This window comes from Miscanthus floridulus, chromosome 14 (genome assembly GCF_019320115.1).
Source record: "Miscanthus floridulus cultivar M001 chromosome 14, ASM1932011v1, whole genome shotgun sequence".
In the NCBI taxonomy this organism is placed as follows: Eukaryota; Viridiplantae; Streptophyta; class Magnoliopsida; order Poales; family Poaceae; genus Miscanthus; species Miscanthus floridulus.
The window spans coordinates 57,948,741-57,970,866 of record NC_089593.1 but is presented as its reverse complement, the minus strand read 5'-3'; the positions used below and the strand labels follow the sequence as shown (position 1 = coordinate 57,970,866).

Sequence of the window (22,126 nt, the reverse complement as noted above, 5' to 3'; positions counted from 1 at the left end):
TAAGCAAACATATTATGGCCGTATAAAGGAGATATGGGAACTAAACTATGCACCTACTTTTAAGGTACCTTTGTTCAAGTGCCAATGGGTAAAGGCGACTGGAGGCGGGGTAGCAGTCGACAACCAGTATGGAATGACAACCGTGGACCTCAACAATATTGGGTACAAAGACGAACCGTTCATCCTTGCCAAGGATATGAATAAGGTGTTCTATGTCAAGGACATGTCTACAAAACCGAAGAGAGGGAAAAACAACAACGACCCAATCAATAAGCCAAAGCGCCACATAGTTCTTTCAGGGAAAAGAAACATCGTCGAAATTGAAGACAAGTCAGACATATCAGAAGATTATGAAAAGGATGACCGAATTCCACCCTTCACAGTGAACAAAGACCTAAGCATCCAGCTAAATGATGAGGACACTCCATGGTTATGGCGCGATCATAACCAAGGGATATACGTTAAGAAGAAGTTCACTACTGTGCCCGCTTGATATATGTAGTGTATTCATATTTCTGTCATGTATTCATCTTTTCTACCATTTAAATGAATTTTCTGCTTGACGGTGAATTTCTTGTGGAGAATGTGTGATGAAAAAATAAATGATCAACGTCAATAAGATGTGAAAACTAATTTCCTATCGAAAAGCAATAGTTTTAATGATTTTAATTAAGTAGTACATTTTGCATGGTGAAAATTATGATTATTATTTACACTATGTTAAATATTTATACGGTAAAACAAAAGAGTTTAGGTTACAGATTTTTCTTATGTACAATAATGCAAAACCAGGTCCCGGAATTCTTTTTATATTTTTTTGCTAATATTTTATTTACTAGGCAATTAACAACTCTCTGCATATTTATATACAAGAAATATATAAAAAAGGAAAAACTTCTACAAACTGGCGGGAAGCCAAACTGTAGCCCACCTTTACTCCAGGGTGGATCAACCACCCGGGACTAAAGGTCAGACCTTTAGTCCCAGTTCTAACCATCACCCAGGACTAAAGAACCTTTAGTCCTGGTTCTAACCATTACCCGGGACTACTAAAGATGGGCTGTGTTTTCGCGGCCCGCCAAAATCCCCTTTACTCCGGGGTCGTGGCTACACCCAGGACTAAAGGTCAGACCTTTAGTCCCAGTTCTAACCATCACCCAGGACTAAAGAACCTTTAGTCCCGGTTCTAACAATCACCCAGGACTACGGGTCCCCCTTTATAAACCACGCCCTTCTCCCTTAGTTCTCTTCCTCTCTGTCTCCGTCGCCTTCTTCTCCAACCAGATCCAGTAGCCACCAAGCCTTCTTCTCCATCGCCTCATCTTCTCCACCAGATCGATCCGATCCAGCAGCGCCGCCGCCCCCAGGCGACCACCCTAGCCTCGCCTCATCACTCACGCACGCTGTCACTGGCCCCACGCGCACGCGCGCTTCTTCTCTGGCCGGCTAGCGCACGCCTCGCGTCGTCCTCGTCCCCGGCCCACCTCGCCCCCAAGCGGTTCAAGGTTCTTTGAGGTGTCTATCTCCTCCAATTCATCCCCTTCTTCATCCTCCTCTCCGTGCTATGTTTGAACTTTGAAGCCCTCGTTCTTGTGTTAGATCCACGAGACACAGTCTTCTCCAAGATCCGCAGTAGGCCACAACATCTCTATTACGGTACGTCTTCTCCAGGTTTGGCCCGGTCTCCCTCTTCCTCTGCACTCTCTTGCTGTTGTATGGCCAACTCGTTCAGTGCCGTTGCTCAATGAATGTATCGCTTAGATTTGGTGCTAGCTAGTAGCCTTTGCAATTGGTGCATACTTCTGTTTATATGTTAGGCTCCTTGGTGCTAGAATGTGGGCGACCGAGGCCATGAATTCATACTGATATTTATGCTTGTGTCTGGCCCTATGTAATATGTATTTGCATGTGCGTGTCGATGATCAAATTAAATGGCAAAGATGTGTACCACTGTTATTACTAGTCAATCACCCATGCCACTTGAGGTTGAGGGTAACAATTTAGGTAGTCTGCTACTTGATAGCTTCCCAGTCCTGTAATGAAACAAATTATTACTGTTTTTTAGTAAAGTCTAAGTCTCTAACATGTTTTTTGGCTGCAGGAGCTGGACCTCGCGTTTGACACATTGGATGTGAGCCACCGCCGCCACCATATATAATCCGTTTATGATGGATTAATTGCTCCAACCTTTTATAATCAGATGGATGCGTGTGCCAAGCCCTCGTGCTGGCAATCTTGTAATGTGATTTTGCGCTGAGCCATCGAGCTCAGTGGAGCACGGGCGTGGCCCGGTATCTCGTCGTTTCCTCCTTTTTGCGTGGTAGCTTATGACGACGCCGGCCCCCAGATCCGAGACGTTCGACGGCGTCCGTGACGTTGTACTAGCAGGGCACGTAGTTCTCGTACTCGGGCGGGCATACCTCCGCCTCCTTGGCGCGGACTAGTTAGAAAACTATAGAAAATCTGTACTAGTTGAACGTACAGACCGTGTTCATCTCGGCTAGCATGTTCTCTGCCGAGCGGTAACAGGCGTCAAGGAGGAGCTTTTATTCTACGAGGGAGAGCAGCAACGGTCGTGGAAGACCATGTTCCCTTCCTCGTAGAATCGGAGCTATTCCGTGGCCAAGTACGGTGCCGTCCGGTGGAGAAATGCCCGCCGACATGATCACGTAAGCAAGGTCAACTAGTACGGAAGCTTACGTGATCTTAGAAGATGTGTGAGGTCATGAGAGCGTGTGTTTTTTCTCAATTTTGTCGAGCAGGTCACTTAGAATTAATTTTTCCATGAAACGCCCGCGAGCTCGCCGATGTCAAGCAGGTCACTTAGAATTAATTTTTCCATGAAATGAAATACATAGAAATCATGCCTTTTATTTTTTAGAATTAATTTTTCCATGAAATGAAAAACTTAGAAAATAGTTAGAAAATTGTAGAAAATCCATACTAGTTGAACTTGCGGACTGTGTTCATCTCGGCTAGCATGTTCTCTGCCGAGCGGTAACGGACGTCAAGGAGGAGCTTTGATTCTACGAGGGAGAGCGGCAACGGTCGTGGAAGACCGTGTTCTCTTCCTCGTAGAATCGGAGCTCTTCCGTGGCCAAGTACGGTGCCGTCCGGTGGAGAAATGCTCGCCGAGATAATCACGTAAGCAAGGTCAACTAGTACGGATGGTTATTTATTTAAACATGTTTTTGAGCTAGAATTTGATGGATATTTGATAGATATAGTTTTTATTTTTTATAGATATATCTAGTGGTGTAAAAGATAGATGGCTGCCCCGAGAGACAACATGGATGAAGAAATGATGGATATTATCAACACCAACACTCAATTTGCCGATGGTGACCAGCAGGATGTAGATGGCAGGAGTCAATACCTGGCTCTTGAAGATAACCAAGAAAATATTGTGCAAGAAAATACTAGCGAGATATATATTTATATATATATTTGAATATTATATATATATATTTGAATATCTATCATCTATTATGTGTACACATGATATTTATTTATTCTTTTTTATACGTAGCCCTCTGGATCGACGACCACAACGGTGAAAAGCAAAAATATTCGAGGTCTGAAAAAGCCATTGGAGGGGCGCTACATAATATTGGAATTCAATATCGAGATAGGCGAACCACTTGGTCCACATGCAAGGAAATTCGTGCAACACTGTGGGTGCCTTGTAAGGGACAAACTTCCAATCAGTGCCCGTGAATGGAAGCAAAAGATCAACGAGCCTCATGTTAGTTTTGTCTCTGATCTTGATAAGAATTTAATTTGGGATGATATCCTTCAACATTTCACGTTGCAAGTGGATGATTATGATGCTATCAACGGTGATGAATTGAAGGAACTAGTTTGAAAGTGGGCTATGAAGAAGATGGCCACACAATTTCAGACTTGGAAGAAATTCCTACACACGAAATACGTCAAGAAGAACCTAACGCCCAATTTCAATACTAGTGGCCTGCTCACGAAGTTGAGGCCCTACTGGAATGATTTTGTACAGTACAAGACATCGAAAGAGGGTGAGGAACGGGTGAGAAGGAACCAAGAGAATGCCCGATAGAAGGTATACCACCATGGCATGGGATCAGGTGGCTACGCGACTGCCATTCCCAAGTGGGAAAAATGGAAGCGGACATTCTTACCAAGGGTATCACACCAGAATCACTCAATTGGCCCAAACGCACGAAGAATTGTTTTTTCGCTCATTGGAGAAGACTGACCTAGAGACTGGGAAGCTGGTTTATGGCCCAAAACTCGAAAGAGCAACACAAAGATTTTCTTATGCTCTACAAGCTAAAGCTATTGGTGCGTTCAGACCCAATAGAGAGAAGGATGAACTGATGTATGCCATCAGGACTGCTGAACACAGTGGCCAAACGAGAGGTTTAGGATGAAAAATTTCTTAGGAGCATGGTTTCCCTAACGATAGAGATACCTACAGAAGCCGACAGAGAAGGAAGGATGAGGATGCAGCGCGGATCAGCAGGTTGGAGGAATATGTTCGTGAGTCACGGGAGGCATTGCTTCAAGCACAGGAGAGCGAAAAAGACATGCAAGCTAGAATGCAGGACGAAATAATAAAGCAAGTGCAAATAGCAATGAGTGCCCAAAGGTAGGCATCAAATCCAGGAATCAACATTAATATTAGCCCCCCTCATCAGTTGAAAAGCAGCTGCACTTCCATGGAGTTGCCAAATCAAGTTGACACAATGCTACGTTTCCCCGTGGATGACATCACTGCACCGTTTACATCATGTGAGCTACATATTCCAAAAGAGAATGCCACAATCATGGTGGCTCTTGGTGTTTTTTTCTCCTCCAGATAGTACCAAGACACCAAGAATCCATGGAGCAATAATACCACCTGGATATGTTAGCGTCTCAGTGGATAGAGTTAACAAAGGTTTTAGTGATCTGGCTCTTGACATTCCTGGAGGTGATGGGGAGAAGACTCTAGGAGAAGCAGAGAAGACATTCATACTATGGCGCAAGCGCTACATCATTATTCCTAGGGTCTCTAGTCCACTGCCGCTTCCTCAACTGCCAGACAATAGGTGCGGATAAAAGTGAACCAAACAATTTTTTCACTAATTTTCTATTGACATGCATCATTAATAATAACAATATTTCTTATACCTAATTATTCTTTTTTGTACTCACATAGCAGGGCCTCCACCAACCTAAGTCCAATTATTCAATCTCTAGATCATCATAGTGCTTCGGGCAATGATTATGCAACGCCGCCACCGCCGCCACCTCCAAGGAGGTCTCCAACGCCTCCAAGGAGGTCTCCAACAGCTGCCCTGCCTCTCTTCATGACCAAGAAGCAGCCAGCTCCTAAGAGGTCCGCCTTGTAAACGAAGCCGTTGGCCCACCAGCCGGCAAAGAAGAAAGCCTCCTCTAATCCAGTTATTCCCCAAAAACTGGCTTACTAGAAAAGTGAAAAGGAATTAAATGCTGCAGTACAAAAAGATGTGAGCAGTTTCTTTGAAAAAGTAAGAAAGCAACGAGAAGTGAGGGAGAACTCGGAGAAACCGTACTTCTACCTACCTCCAGATCTTCTAAGAAAGAAGGTGGACCAGAAAAAACGGGAATCTCAAAAGACCCTGCTAAAATCGGACTACGACCGCTCTCTCACAAAGTCATTTGAGGCGAAGCAGAAAAAGACTAGAGCAGGGAAAGGTGTTGCACAACTCGGACAACAGTCACAACAATCAGTCCCCCCTCTTGTCATTCGTAATGAATATGGTTCAAACTTAGATGTACTGGACGTCAATTTTGAGGACCTGGCTCTGTTTTACGAGGATACTGGTTTGGACCTTGCCCAAGTGCTCGCTGAAGGACCATCTGCTCCGAAAGTGGATCCTTGGAATAAATTTGAACATGGAAAGAGTCTATACAACTCTAAGGTCTTAGGTAAACTAGGTACGCAAATGTACCTGCTAAACAAGTGGTACATGGCGGCATGTGAACGGGGAGAGACCTTTGTTTCTGTCAGAGTTAGAAACCAACATTACTGCCGTGGCGATGACGTTATATATGTTGAGTTTTCAGAATTACACCAACTATGCCACCTGGACTCTCTCGACAAAAGTCTCATTAGCTGCTATTGTCTGTAAGTGTGATTATTTTATACTATTAAAGTATATATATATAAAGCTACATGTATATGTATAAATTATATATCCTCACACTATATTTTTATATATGCAGATATGAGATGACAGAACTCAGAAAGAGAAAGGATAATGATGTTGGTTTCATTGATCCATATGTTGTATTCAAACACCCTAATCCCCCGCCTCAATAGAAAGCTGAACTCGAGAAAAATCTCATAAGGTTCTTAGTGAACCAACAAAACAAGGACATACTCTTCCCCTACAACTTCAAGTGAGTGTTAAATAATTAATGTCAATTATATGGACATTTGTTCAATTATTTGCTTACTAGCTAAGCTATCTCCCATATATATATGTTGACTCTAGTTAATGTCGATCATATTTATGTATAAAAACATATGCAGCAATCACTGGATATTGATGGTCATCGATATGGCCAATAGTCGGTTGAGCATCTTAGACTCATTAAGAAAAGAGCAAACAGAGTACCAAGACATGATAGATATTATCCAAGGGTAATTTGGTCTCTCTAGCAACTATATATACACCGATCTCTTAACTGCAACAATTATTAAAAGCCAAATTAATTTTTTATTTTATTGGGCGCAGTGTTTGGAAAAGTTTTATTGAGGAACACCACATGAAACATTGCAAAGCGCCACTGGATGTAACCGCACACAAAGTAAGTACTAGCTACATTTATATATATATAATTCAATTAACACCATGCATGTTTTTAATTCATCGAATCTTTTTTCTCGTAAAAGTGGGTTCTGAGGCAAGAACAGGGGAACAACTACTGCGGATACTATGTTTGCGAGTTCATCATGGCATACTAAAAAAGAACTCCTGAAGAGAACCTCAAAGTACGTTATATAAATATATTCATATATTCACAATTTCTTTTATTGCTCATATATATAAGTAATCACGTGACCAACACACACACACACACACATATATATATATATATATATATATATTAATACTTTTCCTTTAACTTTTATTGAAGACTCTATGGTTGAAGGAAAAAGTCATATGACGTGACCAACTGAAAGCAATTCAAGAGACCATAGCAGGATTTCTTAATGACCAAGTCCTAAACCCCGCCGGCGAGTTCTACAATGACATGAACGAAACATGAAAGCCAAACCAGATGGAGTGAATTTGTTATCCCAAGGATATGATAGAATATACAATGCAAGCTTTATTTGTAATATATATATATATATATATATATATATATATATATATATATATATATATATACATATTATATGTACATAAAATAACGTACAATATATATATATACATATATATATATATATATGCATGTAATATATACGTTAGTTTCATACTTTAGTTTGTACAAAATGTTCGAACATTATAAATGTGTAGAATACGTATATTATTAGCAGCGTAGAATGCGTATTCGAAAACCAAAACGAATCATCAATTGAAAATAGAAACAAAAAAAGAAAAAAAAAGAAAACCTTTAGTTTGGGTTGGTAATAACAACCGGGACTAAAGGGCCGGACCACGTGGCCAGGTCGGGAGGCCTCTTTAGTCTCGATTGGTATTACCAACTGCCTTTAGTCCCGGGCGCGAAACCGGGACTAAAGGAGGGGCCCTTTAATCCCGGATTTGTGCTCCCGGTTCCAAAACCGGGACTGAAGGGTGTTGAGACCTGGAAGTACAGCTAGTTTCTCTACTAGTGGTGGGAGGTGCCTCCTGCACATATGTATAGATCAAATACTCCGGCTATAAGATTGTTGTGTGTGTGTGTGTGTGTATATATATATATATATATATATATATATATATATATATATATATATATATATATATAACTACTACCTGTAGCTGGCTATAAAATAACTTATTCTGTAGCCACTTTTGAGTTACGATAATTACTATGTTAATTTACGAGATTATAGTAACTCCTTACTAAGTGGTTTACTATAATGTTATGGTAAATATTCACATGTGTTATAGTAACGTAACTATCATAAATATATATTGATATTATCATAAGTTAATATATTAAATTATTGTAAATAGAGGTGGCTACGTAATAACTTATTGTAAACGTAGCCACCTCCATTTACAATAATTTAATATATTAACTTATGATAATATCAATATATATTTATGTATAACATAGTTATCTCAGGTATGGAAATACAAAGATGTATTACCCTGCCGTTTCCTTGGTGGTCGAGGAACGAGGAAGGGAAGACGGTTCGCCACCCTCATGCCCTGCTACTTCGTTCGGAGACTGACTCCCAGAATCAGTCCGACCAGTCCGTCGTCGATTGGCGACCATTTGCCGTGTCAATCGTCCAACAGAAGCCATCCTTTTAAAAGTTCTAACAAAACACAATTTTGTCAAGCCATTCAATTCAAAACTTAGCGAAAAAATGAGTTGATGCTACCTAGCATGCTACCACCGACAACGTTCAAATATGGGTACACGTAACTAAAATAAGAACTTAATAGGTGACGATGAACCTTGCGATGAAGGTGCTCTACAAGTCGTTTTTCACCTGCACAAATAAAGCAGCCTTGTTCAACATCAGATGCCCAAGCTCCAGATGAGTACTACCTCCATCCAGAAAAGAATGCAATTATGGGATCCGTGCCAGTCAATATAGCTCAAGTTTGACCAAGTTTACAGTAAATAGTATTAGCATTTATGTGTCAACATAAATTTATTATAAAAATATATTGTATAACTAATCTAATGGTACTTATTTTATATCATTATTGTTTGTAGTTTTTTATATAAATTTAGTCAAAGTTTAAATGGCTTGACTTCTCGAAAAGCGAGAATTGCATCCTTATGTGGACGGAGGGACTACATATAAATGGTAAAGCTGGGACGGATCTACCCATATGATAGTTCTTCTTGCAAATCGAGTTCTACAATATGTTATCTTTAACTTCTAGTCCTAAATAAATGAAATACAAACACAATGAGGAAAAGATACAAGAATCTACCCCTAGGCTGCTGATTTCACTTAATCAACATACAAGAATAATTGATGGCTCACGCTACACCACTATTCTGCAACTAGTCCTAGCCAATCCAAAGTTTATTTACCTCGGATCTGCAGGAAACGGTAGTTGGAGAGGTGGGATTCGACAGCCAGGAAAACAGATAGCGAGCTCGAATGCTGCTGGCGAATGGTGGAGTGGGGGAAAGCCAGGGGCGGGATGACGACGAACGGTAGAGTGGGGGGCAAGCTGACGGGCGGGACGCCTGTGAACTGTGGCGATGGCGACTAAGCGAGCGGCGAGCGGCTCTAGGTCCAGGGGGTGGGAACGGAAAATATGGGTAAATTTTTTTGCCGCGGGCACTTATATACCGGGTTCAGTTTACACGGACGGTGCAAACGCTAGGACTGCGGTGCTCATCAACATCACCGCAGGTTCCAACGTCCACTGCAAATAAACAAATGGAAGAGGACACCACGCCAGATGTGTTATACTGTACCAGGAGTGATGTTTTCCACTCAGCCAGGGAACCACTGTACCATGCGCTGAGACGTTGATAGCCAAGTTTTCAGGGCACTTTAGAAACTCTAATTTTGGTTGCTAAATTAACCTGATTGGTTGATAGCTGAAATTGACATTACCTAATATATATATTGGTTTGTTCCCAAAATTTGCAGTTCTAATGTACGAACCGCCCCAAATTACCTTGGGAGCAGTACATGCCATCCCACTGCTCCAACTCATTTTTCATACTTACTTATATTCTACTTCTACATCTATTCTATTGATATTCTACTTCTCCATGACTTCAGAATACAAGATCAGTGCCATCCCACAGATCGAAGTCATTTTTCATACTAACTTATATTCTACTTCTACTACATGACTTCACAATATAAGATCAGTGCCATCCCACTGATCGAAGTCAGGATTGCTAATTACATATGTAGCTTCCAGTACACAGAAGGCCTGGCGACGATGCATATGATGCCCTTCTCTTTCAGATCCAGCCGTCATCATCCTCGCCAGATTCCTCCTCGCCAGCAGTAGGTAGTGGTGGAAGCTAGCCCTCATTCCTCGCTAGGACATGGTGGCGGCTCTTCTTCTTGTCGTCCACGGCGTTGGACTTCGCGGTCCCCAGGACGTGGTTCTTGGCCGCGTCCCTGGTCCACTGCCAGTTCACCCGACTGGGGCAGATGGGGCACCATAGCTGCCCGTGCCGGTTGATGATGTGCAGAGTGTGACCCTTTGGGAAGGGTGTCACGTACCCACGGGCGCGGTCATTGTCGGAGTCTGTGGTGACGTAGCCTGGGGAGCGCGGGAATGGCAACTGCGGGGAGGGGGAGCACACCGGCGAGGGTGAACTGGAGAGTGCCAGAAGCGGCGAGGGTGAACAGGAGCGTGACGGAACCGGCGAGGGCAAACGAGAGCACGATGGGACTGACAAGGTCTAGGGTCCCGGATGAGACCAACACAACCAATGCGAGCGGCAGGAAGATGGTGGAGGCATCGGCGCACAGCGCTCGCGCTTGGTGATCGAAGATGCCAGCGGCATCCAGCGTGACGACGCGGTGGATGAGGTAGCGTGGCAGGACGCCTGACGATGATGAGCCCTAGACCACCGGGAACACTACGAGGCCAAAGGTGAACGGGAGCAGGAGCGGGAGCTCGACATGGAGACACGCTGCGAAGGGCATGGATGGGGGACTCGAAGTTTAGGGTGATGAGATTGGTGAGGTTAGGTGTGTGCGGGTGGAGAAGCCAACTGAGGGCATTTAATGGGAGCGGCGCTCCGATTCAATGTGACATGACGGGGAGCATTGGGATAGTGCCTCGGGAACCACAGTCGGGGTGGCCTCACCGTGGGTCGCTCCGGATTCCAAACCGGCATTGTTTTGGGCTGAGCCGTCCAGATTGCATCCAAGCCACAAAGCAGTGCATAGCCAGACGAAACGCTACTCAATAGATAACATCACTGATCAGCTTGTCAAGACAATTTGAAGCAGGACAACACATGCACCGGATGATACGCAACCAAAAAATGTGACACAGTGAGGGCACTCGTAATGGCTAGCTCATAAGCTAGCTCTAAGCATTTTTTATATTTTATAAAAAAGAATAGAGAAAAAATATAGCTCTTGATCAAGAGCTAGGCTCATACACACATTCCAAGATCATGTAAGAGTGTCATATGGACCTAATCATACTATGAGCCATAGCTAAAAGCTAGCACTATTGGAGAGGTTGGCTTAGACCTAGTAACTGACTTATACTATTGTTGGTGCCCTTAATACAATGGTCAATTTTGTGAAGTCGTTTCGCATAAAATCATGGTAAACTCATTGCACCATCCTTGAATCCAAACAAGACAACGATGATGCCAAAGGAAGCTAAACATTCATTCTAGTAGGAATTGAGTGAAGCACAATGACCGGATGATACTGCAGTGAGTGCAGCACAACTCGCGCGGATGATACGCAACTGACACAAGTCAATCTTGGTAGACTCAGCTTATCGCACCATCCATGAATTTGATTCTATAAATGATTGTTTTTTATTTTGTCATAGATCCTTCCCCACGCATGTTCTTTATCAACAAGCTCCTAGGACACCACCAATTTAGCTTGCATGAGGTCCTTAGATTTAACTCCTTATTATGCTATGAAACATAGTGTACCAACCATTTATGAGTGAAGAGCAAAGACTGGATTATACTCCGATGAGTAAGTAGTTCATCACCGTATACGCAACCCAGTGGGTATATAGTTCGCGATCTCACACACGCATAAGTACAAAATCAAAGTATAATAACAGGGGTACGCACCCAAGAGTTTAGACACACAAGTTCACAAAATATTGTACCAAACAACAGAAAGGTGTATCAAGATGCAAATTAATAAGATAACTAGCAAGATACAAATTGCAGGGAGGAGGAAATCACCCCCGATATCTACTCTTCATCAAGAGCAAAGCAGAGGATCCGCTCCACGTCCACTGCAGCTAGGATTGCATCACCGGCGGCGCCGAAGTCAGCTACCAATGACTCAATCATCGTCGGGGACAATCATGGCGGGAATCCCGGGTCCGCTTGACACAAGTCCACCGCGTCGCTGGACTAGAGCTGGGTGGCAGCCAGAGCCCTGGTGGCCCCCACCCGAACGTCATGTGAGACCATGCCCGCGACATGCGTAGGCATTGCACGGAGGTGCTCCTCGACCTTCACCGGAGCACCGTGCTCCTCCGTAGGGGACACCGCATTGCAAGCAACGCCTGACGCCCCACGGAGGGTTGCAAGGTCTTCAGTTTGTTGATTGATTAGACCCTGCAACAGGAGTTGTCTGCCCTCGAGAACGTGGCGCTCGTGCCTAGAAGTCGCCGCGCCAACAAGATGGCGCCCCACGTTCCGACGCTCCGTAGTTTGCTCTTCTCGGAGGGCTGGAAAGAACAACAAACAGGTCAATAGCAGGATGCAATGGGATCGATGTTGATTCAAATGCGATCATAGCAGTAATTACCGGCCAGTTGCACCTGCGCCGCAACCCTCTCCCCGTGAGCTGAGGCTAGCGCCACCTCCGTAGCCTCCAAGGAAGACCGTAGCCACTCCTCTTGCCCGTGCATCTCTGAGACGGTGGTGTAGCTCTGGTCGAGGTACTTGATCACCGAGCTCCTGTCTGATCCATCAACCAAATCATCAGAGTCATCAGAATCGGTAGAACGAACGGGGGAGGGATGGTGCATCAAAGAGGTGGCAGGCTCGTGCGAGGCAATGTGACCAACCGGCAGTGGATCAGCCATGTAGTGGGCCCTATATAGCAGACGGTGTCAGGGCAACGAGTCGAATGCGACAAAAGATGAAAGATGAGCTTACCGGATCAGGGCGAGAAGAGGAGGACGGCTGCTCTACTCAGGCGATGACTACATTTGTTGCTTGTCGCAGTCCATCTATCTTGTCGAGGTGGAGCAGAGGATTTGAGTACAGATCACAAAGGGGAAGGTGAGTCTGAGAGCTCGGCAGTTAATCGCCTCCACCTTTTCTTCCGCTTTTATAGACTCAAAAAAAGTCTCGGGAGGCCGTCGAACTCCCATGGCTGTAGAAGTTACAGCCACGTCACGCCCCCCATGACTCCCAGTGGGGTGTTTCCCAAGCGTAGCTAACCACGCATCAGAAGGCGAACCATAAAGACCGACGCTTCAACTCGGCCGGATGATACGCAACTGACAAGACTAAAGCTAAACACTCATTTTAATCTAAAGTACAAATTGAGTGAAGGGCAATGACCGTATCATACTCCTATGAGTAAGCAGTTCATCACCGTCTATTAGGGGGACCAACATAGTCGTTGGACACTCATCCCACAATCTCGCCACATGGACACCCGGATCATACGGCACACAAAGCATCAGAATTTGCCTAGTTTCGCTCCACCATTGACGTAATAAGATAAAATTGTCCTTGTTCCAGGTAAAAAAGATATTTTTACAAATGGCAGAGAGGACGAAATCATAACCGATCTACTCTTGATCAAGAGCAGAATGGAGGATGTGATCCACGTTCACTGTAGCAACGATTGCGTCACCGGCAGCGCCAAAGTCAGCCACCAATGATGCAATCCTCCTCAGGGACGATAGTGGCAGTGGCAGGAATCTCAGGTCCACTTCACGCAAGTCCACCATGTTGCCAGACCGAAGCTAGGCGGCAGCCAGAGCTATGGTGGCCCCCACCCGAACGCAGAGCGAGACCATGCCTGCGATACGCGTAGGAAGTACGTGGAGGCGCTGCTCGACCTCCGCTAGAGTAACGGGCTTCGCCATAGGTGACACCACGTTGCAAGCAGCGATGGTCGCCCCGTGGAGGGTTTCAAGGTCATGGTTCCATTGTTCAAGGAGACCCGCCAGCACTTGGTGTCTCTCCTCGGCAACGTGGAGGTCACGGCTGGCAGTCACCACGTCGAGAAGATGTCGCCCCACGTTCTAGCGCTCCGCGTCCAATCACTACCGGAATCGCAAGCTTTGCCGAATGCCAAGAACTTTGCCAAGATTTTTATCTCGGGCACTCGGTAAAGGCTATCTTTGCCGAGTGCCCAAACTCGAACCCTCGACAACGACACGACCCTCGGCAAAGCTGATCTTTGCCGAGTGCTCAGGATCGGCACTCGGCAAAGACGTCCTCTTTGCCGAGTGCTCAGACATGCCACTCGGCAAAGACTTTCTTTGCCGAGTGTCAACGTCTCACACTCGGCAAATTTTGGCCCGCCGTTAAATCAGCCTGCCGCCATCAGCTCTTTGCCGAGTGTACAAATGCAACACTCGCAAAGAGGCTCTTTGCCGAGTGTGAAAAGCAGACACTCGGCAAAGTATATTTTTTTTTACTCCTGCACTTCAAAATTTTTCACCTCTCCACATACCACATGTGGTACTCCATGCTTAAGTTTGGTGTATTTTTGAATTTATTTGCTATATTTAACTAATTAATTGCATTTCAAGCAATTTTTGGAATTAAGTTAAATTTGAACTGCAAGTGATTCAAATATTTGGAAAAAATGAGTATAAAATTGATATTCATGTTATTCAACCCAGTTTGAGGCCTTACCTATAAGATTATAATGATTTTCGAACATCTTATTTCGGAAACACGACCCCGAGCGTGTGGTTGAATGGTTTTTAAATTCTATAAAAAGCAAAGGAAATCTAAAAATCATGAAATTTGATAAGATGTCATGATATCATATGTGGAGGTTGTGGTAAAAAATTGAGAAGGTGTCGCATAAGTTGTAACGTACATTGCTTACAAACTGAAACATCTCCAAAGAAGTTTCTTGATTGTTGAGAATGATCTAGTAAAATTTGGAGTGAAAGTGACGGTCGAGTTGTGGTTTGACTCCGAAACTTTTTGTATAGCCAATAGACATCAAAGATCGTGTCATGTTAAATTTTAGCGATTTTTTGGATCCATTTGATAATTATTAATTTGTAATTGCAATTATATAAATGGAATTTGAGCTATAACTACATGAAATCATGGTCTATTTTTCGCTGAAGCATCAAATTTGCATTGTTGAGTGAATTTGACAAGGTATTTTCAAAGTGTATTGGAACAAATTTGAAAAAAATGGTTAAGGAAAAGGGAAAGGAAATAGAAAAGTTTTTTTTTAAAAAATACCTTTGCCGAGTGTCCTAGGGTTCGCACTCGGCAAAGTATAGTCTTTGCCGAGTGCCTTATCGGCTTGACTCTCGGCAAAGACTTTTTTATGTTTTTTTTAAAATCCCGGCTTTGCCGAGTGCTAGATCGCGGACACTCGGCAAAGGCCTGACCCAAGACTTCACTGGCACGACCGAGACTCACTCACGCACGCACGTCCCCTCGCTCCCTCACCACGTCCTCTGCAACCTCCCCTCCCCTCGCTCCCTCACCGCCCCTGCCAGCGCCGCCCCTGCCCTGCCTGTCATCCTCGCGCCGCCGCGCCTTCTCCCGCGCTACCCCGTTCGTGCCCGCCCGCTGTGCTCTTGCCCGGTGCGCTCGCCCGCCGGCCGCGGCCCCGAAGCCGCCTCCACAGGCAAAGTTTGGCCCACCGGCCGCCCCCGTCACCGCCCCACATGCCACCCCGCCCGCAACGCCGCGCCTGCGCGCCGCCCCACGCGCGCCCGCCCGCCCATGCCGGTCGCTCCCGTCGGCGGCCCGCTGCCTGGACTCGTCTCGCCCGTGGCCGATCTCCTCCATCCGCTCGCCGCGCCGCAACCCGGAGAGGAGACTACGCTCGGTCGAGCACCACCTGGGGCCCAGCGTCCTCGCGACCATCTCCAGCACGGCGTCCGCCCTCTGTAGCCCCGGTAATTCATAGGTAAAAAAATCGTAGTAGCTTAAATGTGAACCGAATGCTTTTAGAAACAATGCTTGAATGCGAAGAATTATTTGCAGATTTGTTTAGTTTGCAAGCACTGAATATGCTTTGTCATTAAAGCAGTTGATCTAATTTGTAATTTGTAGACATGACCTTTGCTATGCAAAGCATGGTTCTGAATGTTGGTTGCACTAAAACTGATGGGTTTGCTGAATTGCAGTCAGACTGAGTTCTTTTGTGTGCGCATCAGCTAATCAGCTCATGTTGCCGAGATAGTGATGAAATCTCTGTAGATAGCTACATACAGTAGTTTTTGCTGAACAGGGCTTTCTGGTGCACGTACTCAGTAGTCTTAGCAACTAGTTGGCCTTTCGATATGGCATAATATGAATCGAATGCTTTTGGAAACGATGCTTTCTGGTGCTTGAATGCTCGATATGGCATAATATGAATCGAAACTATATGCAATGCATAGTTCTGAATGCTGGTTATGCTGAAACTGATGGGTTTGCTGAATTGCGTCAGACTGATCAATGTATACATATGATTTAAGCTACTATTGCTTTTTGCTGGAATTTCTCTGCGTGGTGCATTTAAGATTTTAGTAACGTATGATCAGTATTGTGGGTCTGATGACAGTTCATATTTGCAAGACATGAACTGTATACCAAATTATGTGGTGAACACGTGGAGTTTTCTACTCTCTGCTAGCAAATATTATGAAACTGTGTGATTATATATGTAGTAGTAGGAGGAGGAGGAGGAGGAGGAGGAGCAGTAGGACTGGTGGTGGTGGTAGTAGTAGTAGTTGTGATTATATATGTTTATATGAATGTGAATCCAATGCATATGCATATGTGGTTATCGGCCATCGTGCCATACGTTTTTTGCATATTTTAGAAACCTCACCGTGTAGGGGAGGTTCTGTCAAAATTTTTAATTAAGCCCGTATGTTCTTTTTTTGCAGAGAAGAGCCCGTCGGAGCCGAGCCGGAGTACCTCAGTGACCTCGATCGTATTCCTCGCCACTGCGGGTCTGCCTACACCGCGTTGCCTCGCCACTGCACCGACCCGCCATGGCCCCGCTAGCCTGACTCCACCGCCACCCATGGTACAACCCCTCTTTCCGTATCATGTTCGTAGATCACATAACCAAGTTAGGTATCTCCCGTTCAAAAGGGATACAGTTGGAAGTATGCAGATCTTTGCATATCTATAACCGTATGTGTTTCGAATTGTCCACATTTTTTGGACAACCCGAGGATGCGTAGATGGGGTTAGTTTTCATGGTCTACTCCGATCCGAGACAGAGTTTCAGCATCATCTCCCTGTTTTTCTCTGGATACACAATCTCCCTGCCGGGACATGTATTTGGAGAAGAGCGGGGAGGTGCTGCCGAAATTCTGTCTCGGATAGGAGTAGAGCATGGAAACTAACCTCATCTACGCATCCTCGGGTGGGATTAGGACCTATCTTCACCTATTAGATAGTAGGATCCTCGTGTAGATGCAATGGATTCTTATATTACTTGCGTATATGGTAAAGGATGGATGACCGTGAGTGGATGTACACTGGTCGAAGGGGTTATGGAGACTGGACTAATGAATGGATGAAGAAGACCAATGCTTTCTTGGAAGCAACATTTCGGGAGGCTAAAGAAATGGATAAAGTTTGGTGTCCCTGCAGCGAGTGTGAGAATAGGTGTAAACAAACAAAGGTGGACATGGGTAAACATCTTGGCAAGTATGGATTTATGGCAGACTATACCCGGTGGACCCTCCATGGTGAAGGACGTAGGAGAGACGAGGTCGTGAGACAACGCATCGAGGATCTTGATGCTGATGGTGGGGTAGGAGACATGTTAGGTGACTATCATGAAGCACACTTCGGTGAAGGACATAGGGATGAGGAGCCAGAGGCAACAGCAAAGGCGTATTACGAGTTTCATTTCATTTCTTGGTTCAAACGGGGTGTGGGAAATGGAAAACCCAATTTCATTTCTTAGTTCAAACGCAAGGTACATTCTAATTTAGCTCATACTTAGTTTGACATTACAAGTTGCTCGTACATGCGAATGATATAACGAACTATCCTGCTTGAGCTTGCAGGGCCAAACCGATGCATCTATGTGCGCCGAGCTGAGTTAGGTTGCCGGTGGCTATGCCTTTAGGGTCATGTCATTTACCGGTTATGACGTGAATGGATATCGCTTTCACACAACAAGACACGAGCAGAGTCGGCCCAATCGAAGAACCACAAATACCGGAGTTTTCATGCTCGCCCTTTATGGGCTCGATTATTATGGAAGAGTTGAAGAAATATATGAACTCACGTTTCATGGCCGCAAACCTCTTAATCCTGTCATATTTAAATGGCATTGGTTTGATCCTAAAAAAATAAGACGGACCCCTAATCTTGGGCTAGCCGAAATTCGATAGGATTCCAAGTACCCAGGAGACGATGTCTATATCGTGGCTCAACAGGCCACACAAGTTTATTATCTCCCATAGGCGTGCCAAGACGACCCACATCTTAAGGGTTAGGATGTTGTGAACAAGGTATCGCCACACAGTAAACTACCTGTCCCAAACAATGAAGATTACAACTTTGACCCATACACATATGATGGAGAGTTCTTTCAAAAAGAGGGGCTACAAGGGAGCTTTGTGATAGACATAACCGATCCGGTCGGAATGGAAGTAGACAATGAAAGGGTTGATGATGAGGACGATGGGGATGAGGTTCAAAATGTGAAGGACTTAGAATTACTTCGGCGATTAGAATTAGGCAATGACAGTGATGACAACATTGCTCCTCCGGATGGTCATGATATCAACATGGAAGTAGACATGCATGATAGTGATGATGAGACTTATGATCCAGCCAATACCGATCATGATGATTATTTCTAAGACATGTAATATTATGTTACCTTCTAATCATGTTTTGTTCATTTTGCAATACGTCTTATTTATTTTACATCTCTTTCTAATTATGTTTTATTCATTTTGTATCTCTTTTCAATTGCAGGTGATTGAACAAAGATGCCAGGTGGCGGGGTCTCTTAAGGAGTTTAAGGAAAGTAAAGTTGAAATACAAGAGGGTGGAGGAGGTAGCTCCTCCGCCACCGCCAAGGAAACGTAGGGGTCGTTAGGCTCCTCTACCACAGAGGCAGGAGGAGGAGGTGGAGGAGGAGGATGAGGAGGAGGAGGTGCCCGAGGAGCATGAGGAGGCGGTGGAGGACGAGGAGGAGGTGGAGGAGGACGAGGACGAGGAGGACGAGGACGAGGAGGACGAGGCTGAGGAGGCGGCGGGGGGTTCCTCTTCCTGTAGTGTGGCGGCAGGGGGCTCCTCTTCCTCTGGCATGGCTAAACTTTATCAATGAGGTCCCTCGCAACTCCCGAAGTGACTGATACCTCTTGAGAGACGCTCGATGGTTCGACCCGGTGGTTCAAAGTAAGTAACTTTACATGCTGTCACTATTTTCTCATTTGTTATGTTGAAACTAATATTTTTTCTTGATCACTTGGGCAGGGGTTTCGTGATTGGTGGTGCAGGTGGTCACGGACGCCATCCCAATGGTGTTCTTGGTCTTTTGTGCAAGACACACTTCCCTAGCCTTGTTGACTTTGCCGGAGTGCGGTAGCCGGCCTGGACGTTTGCCCACTACGCCGTCTGCGCAGATGCATAAGATCAGGATGCAGGATCTACGGCCACAAGGCAGAGCGGGTGATTACAGAGCTATGGGTAAGTCTTCGTCTCTCTACACTGCTCAATTCATCGCATTCATTGGACATTCTTCAAATAATGATAGGATACATTGCGTCTACATACAAGATTTCTTCAGATGCGAGCCAGGATGGGAGGTGGCAGCGAGGGCGGTGGCTAACAAAGCTTGTCACAAACTCGTGGGTGACATGCACTATGAGGTGCGCCTCCAGGCCGTCATGACATACAACGCGACCTTCGAGTTTAGGAAGGTCACGAAAAAAGAGGCAAGAAAGGAGAAGCTGACCAAGGAACAATACATGAAGGTAAATATATAAGATTAATACTAATTTTTTCTATGATTAAATAAGCTTAATTTGATCTACATATACTTGATGTCATGTAGGTGGTTCCGTGCTGGTGCACTGGGCACAAAGACTGCTGGGACGCAATGGTGGACAAGTGGTGCAGCCCCGAGTGGTGGGAGACGCACAACACTTGCCAGGAGCGGCGTTTGATGATGCCTGGTGCACCACACCATCAAGGTAACCTTTGCCTCCTGGCCTACGCAGCTAAATGGGTACGCTGAATCCATTTCTTTATTCTAAAGCTCAACTATGCAAATTTCTAATCATCTTGTTGTTTCTTTCGCAGTCGGCGTCACATGGTGGCGCGCCCGTCTCCTAGTTTGAGGCGTGGGCAATGGCCCATAAGGGCAAGGCGACGTTCGACGTCCACTACAACCCAGAGGACCCGCCTGAGGTGTACAGCAACTCGTCCGTCCACACCCACCTCACTGAGTACACAACGATGGCAAGGGAGGTCCATGGGCCAGAGTACGATCCCACCTCCGAGGACCTTGATGGAGAAGTCATCATGAGGTTGGGAGGAGGGAAGAAGCTCGGGCGGTACTGGATTGGCGATGGCGCAATTGACCCAACCTGTACTAGGTCTCTCTCCGAGATTCGAGCAAGGAGCACGAGCTCGAGCCCGGCCATACGCACACGGCTGGACTGTACACAGCACACGGTGCAGGCACTCAAGGTTATTTCTGTTTTATTTGTCATTCATTGATTTTTACATACCTTTGCTTTGCGTTGTAACATTGGGGTGAAATATTGTAGGCCGAGGTGGCGGAAGAGAGGAGGCGATGAGAGGAGGCTGAGGCGAGGGCTGAGGAGGATCGATGGAGGATGGAGCAGATGTTTCAGTATATTCAAGGTCTTGGAGCTTACTTAGGCTATGTTCTGCCACCGATGATATTTACTCCACCAAATGATCCTACTGTCACTCCTGTGAGTTTCTCTACCTTAAATCTAAATGTGAATGTGGATATGGATATATGAATGTGAATCCAAATGATATGTTGAGACAAATGCACCATGATATGTGAATATGCATATGTGGTTGTCGGCCATCATACCTGTTGTTTTGTTGTAGGTTTTGGACACCTCACCGTGCAGGGGAGGTGCTGCCGAAATTTCGAATTGACACTAATATGTTGCTTTTTTCAAGTTTTTAGAACCTACCATAAATCTTGTCTCACACATGCAATCACTTCTCTTTTGTGCAGGTGCAATCGGCTGCGTCGAATGATGTTCATGGCACACCTCTAGCTCAGGGCATACCTCCATCGTAGTGGGACCGGTGGAGTGGCCGTCAACAATAGAGGTAGATGGACTTGTGCTTGTGATTCTTATTTGTGAATGGTGGCACTTGTGGCGGCACTTGGATGATATTTGTGGACTATGTGATACTTGTGGACAACTTGTGATGATATTTGTCATGGTTATGGATTATATGTGATGGCTGTGTGATATATGTGATTGTTGTGTGATATGTGATATATATGTGATGGTTGTGTGATATATGTATGTGTGGATGCAATAAACAAAAAAATGCAAAAAAAAGCAAATTTCCCAGCTATGCCGAGTGCAATCACCAAGACACTCAGCAAAGCTGGGAGGCTTTGCCGAGTGCTATGTCCATTGCACTTGGCAAAGGCAGGGAGGCAAAGCCTCCCTGCCATTGCCGAGTGCCACCCATTAGGCTCTCAGCAAAGTGGCATCCTTTGCCGAGTGTAGTAGGACTGACACTCGGCAAAGAGGGAGGGCTTTGCCGAGTGCCCTCCGTCAGGCGCTCGGCAAAGCGACCGTCGCCGTCAATTGGCGCCTTCAGGCAACTTTTCTTTGCTGAGTGGTTTATGGGCACTTGGCAAAGCCTTTGCCGAGTGCCTGACAAAAGACACTCGGCAAAGAGGCCTTTGCCATCACTGGCTTTGCCGAGTGCTCTTTGCCGAGGGTTACACTCAGCAAAGGCTTTGCCTAGAGTATATGGGGATTTGCCAAGTGTCATAGGCACTCAGCAAAGTGCCTGAGTCCGGTAGTGAATTGTTCTTGGATGGCTGGAAGATTGAAATAAGAACAAAAATTTCAATGGCTGGATGCAATGG

The 22,126-nt window shown here is 45.2% G+C and overlaps 1 protein-coding gene across 1 annotated transcript; it reads left to right on the top strand.

The window, feature by feature from the left end:
* Window positions 1-18,659: 18,659 nt before the first annotated feature.
* LOC136503490 (uncharacterized) lies at window positions 18,660-19,351 on the top strand. Its single transcript, XM_066498552.1, has 3 exons — window positions 18,660-18,809; window positions 18,997-19,053; window positions 19,136-19,351. Exons 1-3 carry the CDS (start codon window positions 18,660-18,662, stop codon window positions 19,349-19,351), a joined length of 423 nt encoding a protein of 140 aa, XP_066354649.1.
* Window positions 19,352-22,126: the final 2,775 nt, after the last annotated feature.

Coding starts and splice junctions, on each gene's coding strand:
- LOC136503490 (XM_066498552.1), top strand. CDS start 18,660: ATGGAAGTAGACAATGAAAGGGTTGATGATGAGGACGATGGGGATGAG. Junction 18,810..18,996: donor GTCATGATATCAACATGGAA/GTAGACATGCAT, acceptor TTTCAATTGCAG/GTGATTGAACAAAGATGCCA. Junction 19,054..19,135: donor AGGAGTTTAAGGAAAGTAAA/GTTGAAATACAA, acceptor CCTCTACCACAG/AGGCAGGAGGAGGAGGTGGA.